This window comes from Callithrix jacchus, chromosome 8 (genome assembly GCF_049354715.1).
Source record: "Callithrix jacchus isolate 240 chromosome 8, calJac240_pri, whole genome shotgun sequence".
Classification (NCBI taxonomy): domain Eukaryota; kingdom Metazoa; phylum Chordata; class Mammalia; order Primates; family Cebidae; genus Callithrix; species Callithrix jacchus.
In genome coordinates, this window is record NC_133509.1 from 89,356,102 (window position 1) to 89,362,101 (window position 6,000).

The 6,000-nt window shown below is 43.0% G+C and overlaps 1 protein-coding gene across 13 annotated transcripts in view; it reads left to right on the plus strand.

The window, feature by feature from the left end:
* The window catches only part of SAMD4A (sterile alpha motif domain containing 4A), a 230,112-nt gene extending 225,607 nt beyond the window's left edge, over positions 1-4,505 (plus strand). For all 13 annotated transcript variants that reach the window (XM_078334983.1, XM_078334986.1, XM_035260562.3 and 10 more), the window contains one exon: positions 101-4,505. In XM_078334983.1, the coding sequence (XP_078191109.1) occupies positions 101-129 (29 nt within the window). In that variant the 3' untranslated portion in view covers positions 130-4,505. The remainder of the gene's footprint in view (positions 1-100) is intronic.
* Positions 4,506-6,000: the final 1,495 nt, after the last annotated feature.

Below are 6,000 nucleotides of genomic sequence, written 5' to 3' on the forward strand. Positions count from 1 at the left end.
CAGAGACTTGGAGGCCCATCACGCATGGTGCTGGCATAGGTGGGCACGAACAGGACTGTTTTTCTCAGCTGTGCCCATTGTTTGCTGCTTTCTCTCCCAGACGGGGTTGACCGGACCTCCACAATCTAGAAGCTGAAGATGAGAGTGACCGCGCTGGCCATGAAATCGACTGCTGCAGGTCCAGTGTCAGCCATCTTCAGGGTTGCACAGAATCCTCCAAGATACTCTGCAGCCTTTTTTTCCCCTGGTCCCTCTCCTGTTTTGATTTTGTGAGAGCGTAGGTCATCCTCGTAAACATATCAGTAGACCTGGGGTTGGTTCTTTTGTCATTTGTTTCTGTCCTGGGATGGTTTGGTGTGTGGGGCTGGGGAGGGGTCTCTAGGGAATTCTGAGACTGGGAGGGGGGTGGAGGGAATGCAGGTAGCTCCCTGGATGGAAAGGGGGCAGGGGAAAGAGTACTACGATGAAAGAGATAGGAGGCACACAAGAGGCCGGCAGAAGCCCTGGCCCAAGGGAGGCTTCTTGGAAGGCCTGGCCTCACAGCCAGGCCACGGAAGGATATCGTGGGCATGTGCACCCAAAGCAAGATAGTGGCTCACCTTTCATATCCAGTCCAATCCGGAATGGATGTCCCTGAGGCCCCTGCTAGAAACAGCCAGAGGAGAGGGCCCATGGCAACAGGGGAAAGAAGGAAGAAACTCCCTCCAGCAAACTTCAGCTAAACTTTGATTTGTGTATTGTTTACATAAGAATTTTAAAGGGTACATAACATGTTAAGAGTTTGGATAGTACCTCTCTTCAGACTATGGTTTTTGTAAAGGATCTGTTGTTGTTATGGATTCATTTTTTTCCTCTATTTTTATAAGAGCAGCAGAGTTGTCTTTCTAAAATGGCTGCCGAGCTCTGCTTCTTGGGAAGATGGACGCAGTCACGTAGGCCTGAGCTGTCCATCTTTCACCATTAGATGGGAGGAGCGCGTGGGTGGACTTGAAGGACGTGGATGTGGCCGGAATGAGTGCAGCGTTGGGTGAGAGCACAAGGATGAAGGCATCGTGTGATCAGTGATGGGTTTGCTCGCAGGGCACCCAGAGATTCTCAGAGAATCCTGCAGCCTCTTTCTGTGCTGGATTTGCTTGTCATGGACAGGCCTCCCTCCCTTACTGCCCCACTATAGGGCATCATCCTGTCATTCCCAGCCTTGCTCCACACACACACAGCTGGATACAAGTCCCACTGGAGGAGAAAAGGCAAGGATGGACTTTTTCCCCTTGTGAGAGGTTTGATACCCAGATAATGAGCTCAAAACCTTTATGGGGGGTTGCTTGGAGGAACTCAAGCCTGGAGGCTGCATCCACTTCACCCGTCACTGTTGAGGAGCAGGAGGAGAAAGGCCCAGGAACAGTGCACAGAGAGTCGGTCAGCAAGTGCCAGAAAGTGCGTGCAGGGAGATGTTTGGCCCATACGGGACAGCCCCACCATCCCCAGAGGGCACTGAAAGATGGAGGAAAGGTTGATTTCACGATGGAAATGACAGTGCTATCCACACAATATGAATTAGGGATTTGCTGTGTTGGTTGATTTGTCCATCCACACAGAGGAGAGGAAAAAACACTCGTTAACTTGGTGAGAGATTAAGAAACTGTGGTACCTACCCCAAAGTAATAGCTCTGTTTATGAAGGGCAAGAAAGGCTACGTTTCAGAATGTGAAGCAGTGGAGGGTATTAGAGGAAATCAAAGAGGAGTTGTGCTCCGCACTGGAAAATTGGGTTGTGTAAATGAAAGTATGAGTGCTCAGCCAAAGGCAAGATCAGGAAGATGGTACAAGGCCTGTTTATTAAGTGGATGAGTCAGGTGCCGTGTGTGTGTGTGTGTGTGTGTGTGTGTGTGTGTGTGTGTGTGTGTGCGTGTGTGAAGTCAGAGTTGAAATTTAAAAGATCAGACCATGGAAATCACTGCCCTCACTTTTTTTTTTTAAAGCTAATGAACTACATACAGTTCTAAAAGGCCTTAAGGAAATCCGAACAATTTTCTTTTACTTTCAAGATCAAAAACGTACACCCAACCCAGCCTTGGATGCCGCCACCAGGTTTGTGAAGTCCTTTTGAGTCTAAGAAGGTGAGAACAACGTAACCACAGAAAGCCTTTCACGAGCAGAGAAGGCTTGAATCCACAATTTCATGCGTCGAATTAAAAAAAAAGGTTCAGACCTCTCCTTGGGTGACGAAGTTCTAAAGATGCAAATCCATGTGCAGAAAGAGATGGCATTTTTTAGTTGATTATTTTTAGCCAAGTGCCGTTAACATTCACCCCTTTTCTAAACAAGCTCAGTGTTGCTTGAGGAATGTGCTGGGATGGTTGATCACGTGTCAGGCAGGAAGAATAGGTCAAATGTTGAAGGCCAAAGGTAAGACCAGAGGGTTTGCGAATGTGGGTTTGCAGGATACTGAGAAAGCGAATGAAGAGGAGGAAAACTGGGGTGTTACACATCTCGCTGAGAAAGGAAAGCATTCGGATCTGCTGCAAAAACACATATATCCATAAAGACTCATGTTCAGAAAACAGATTGTGAACACAATCACATTGGCATGAATCCTTTAAAAGGAAGAAGACCTTAAAGTATTTGCAAATCTGAATTTCTATTTATTCCTTCACTGAATATAGAAACAATGGTTATCTGATTATTAGAGATATTATTTTGGATATGTTACTTATTAACTTGCTATGGCTGGTAACCATGATAAAGTCTGTTATTAATAACAACATAATTCTTTTTTTAAGAAGAAAAGCTTATTTTTCATTGACTGTGTATAGATTTATCTACTTAGTTGTGTTTTGCTATTAGTGTTTTAATTTTTTTTAAGTTGAGTGTTTGATAAATTTTAAGAGCCTGTCCCCACCTTGTTTTGAGTCCTGTGTTGACTACAGGTATACAGCTCAATTTAAAAATCCTAAAGCAAAAGAATTTTATTTATAAAAGAATCAAACAGTTGCATGCATAAGGCTGTGAAGTCAGATATTTAGTAATAAAAGCAGCAGTGCCTTTTTTTGTATTTACCCATTGACCCTCCCAAATGCAACTGTTTTATATTGAGAAAATAGTAACAATTTTAAAATCTCAGAGTAAAATCTATTTCACTACATGTTTCTCCCCCTTGTTCTGATTTAAGCAGTGTGTACTTGGCATCTCTACGCTGTCCCAGGGACAGTGGTGTCCTATAATATTGTTATCATGTATGATGTTTTATTGGTGCTTTTTATTCATAGTGGTTTCTTACCAGAAACAGTAGGAAGAAACACATGAACTGTGTATAAGACACGAAACATTGCTGCTGATACGTTGTTGTTTTTTCACATGCTTTTGAGTTTTCACTTTTTAAACCAGAGCCAGCAAGCAAAATAGATGTGGCTGGGTCTGCCCGTCGGGGCGGCTCTTTGCACCGAGCTCTCAAATCCTGTGTATTGAGAGTTCCTTTCTGGTACTCAGGATTGGAGCTACAGCTGGGCCCCCCTCTCTCCCATTCATTTGAAGAGACACTGAGGGAAACAAGGGTTTCTTTTGAGGTGTCCTTGGCTGCCTTTTATGGGATGGGAGCCTTCTCCGGGTCTTTTGTTCTTCTGCACCTCTTGTAGCTACTGCCGGTGCAAGGTTGTACATGTGGATTCCCCAGGAGCGTGGGCTGGGGGGCCGAGCTGGGCTGAATGCAAAGACGTGCAACCGGAAGGCAGGTGAGGGGAGGAAAAGCAAGCCCCATCTCATTGGTCCCCTGGAGATGTCTGTGGCAGTCAGCTCCAACTTGGGCCTGGGGAAGCAGCCTGACCAAGGCGCTCGGGTGTGCCTGTTACAGGAAGAACTTGCAGAAGGATCATTTGCACATGGAGCTGTGATAACACTAATGTTGATTTTTTTTTTTTTTACAAGTCCTCAGAGATGTTTGCAAAGTGAGTTTTATTTTTTTGTAATTCCTTTATCTTTACTTAAAGGTGAATGTGTATTCCTCTGGGAGGAATAGGAAGAAAACAGGAATGTTAATGTCAAACAGAAGACTTCCTCCCTTATTAATATATAACCCTCATGTATTTATGCCTAATGTAAGCTGACTTTTAAAAAGCTTTCTTTCGTTGCATGCCCTGTGCAGGCATCTGTATTGTACATGCATGCCTTTCGTCCTGTTTTCCTGTATAAAGTTAGTGAACAAAGAAATATTTTTGCCTAGTTCATGTTGCCAAGCAATGCATATTTTTTAAATTTGTCATATATGGAAAGAGCATGTTTGTTACATGTAAAAGCTTTACTGATATACAGATATACTAATGTTTGAAGATGCTGTTCTTTGCAAGTGTACAGTTTTCAAATGTTGTCACCAGTGAAACACCCTTGTGGTTCAAACTTGCTACAATGTATTTATTATTCATTTCCTCCCATGTAACTAAGAATCATGGCTATATTTCATATCAACGTTATATTGAAAGTGAAGGGAAATGATTAATACAAGGTTTTGTAACACTGGTGTGTGTCTTTTTTTCTTTTTTCTTTTTCCAACATACATGAATGAATAGAAAATAAGAACTGAGGCCTGGCACGGTGGCTCGTGCCTGTAATCCCAACACTTTGGGAGGCCAAGGCAGCTTGGTCACTTGAGATCAGGAGTTTGAGACCATCCTGGCCAACATGGTGAAACCCCGTCTCTACTAAAAATACAAAAAAAGTAGCAAGGCATGGTGGTGCATGCCTGTGATCCCAGGTACTGGGGAGGCTGAGGCAGGAGAATCACTTGAACCTAGAAGGCGAAGGTTGCAGTGAGCCGAGATCGCCTGAGCAACAGAGGAAAACTCTGTCTTAAAAAAAAAAAAAAAAAAAAGAATAACTGAGTCTTAGAAATAGCCCCCACAAGGAAAAAACAGAATGGAATCATTGTTAACTATTCCCACCTGGTCATTCTACACATGCTACATCTTCAGCCATGAGCTGCTTTTTAACAAATAAGGAGAGAGGGTGTAGAAATTTATGCAGTTTGATATGTGCCCAAAATAGCCAATAAATGTGTCACCAGACTTACGGGCACATTTCTAAATACAAACTCCAACTTTGCAGACACTGCTGTTGATAGCTTGTTCCCCTCATTGCCTTTGAAATATTTCACACCTTAATCATTTCACACCTTAATCAGCCTCTGGGTCTTACCTACCCATGGCTTGAATCTCATTCTAATACTTCTGAGTCCTCTATGATATAGATTAAATTCTAAATATTGTGTCAGTTGAGCATATGAGTGTAGAGATGCACCTGGGTTTGAATTCTGGCTCAAGCATTCTCTAGCTGTGTGATCTTAAAGTACTTAATCTCTCTAAACCATGAGTTTGTTTTTTGGCTTATGATACTCAAAGTTTATATCATTAAATCTCTAATAAAAGGTGAAAACTAAAGAAAACATATGATATAGAGGTTACTGCCACTATAATCTAGCAACCCAAGAGTTCTGAGGAGCCACAGCTTGACAGGATGACAGTGACCACACAGTGACTGACTCCCTTTTCACCAGGCTCCACTGCTCAGCTGACATGTCAAATCCAAATTGGTCCCCAGAAACAAAATTTCTTACAGGCTGAGATGTCAAATGTAATTCCTCATAAAGCTGAATCCCTGTAACCCAGATGAGCTATATCTCAGTATGACTGCAGCATTATAAAGGAAGGAGAGAAGTATACAAGAGAAAATGTGAGCCTCACTTTGAAATGTGTGGAATGAGGGTAAATGTAAGAGTTGTGAGATTAAAGGAGAGGGACCATGAAGAGCTCAGCATGGTGTCTGAAATGGGGTTACTTAGCGATTTTTATCAGCAAAGCTGTAGCTCTTTGCTGGTGATCTTTGTTATAGAATGTTCGTTTCTGGAGAAAATATTACCCATAGAGTAAAGCAGTTAGGACTCCCCTCAACAGCCCCCTTCCAAAACCAGATAGAATGCCACTTGTTAAAGGGGAATGAACATGTAGATAGTACC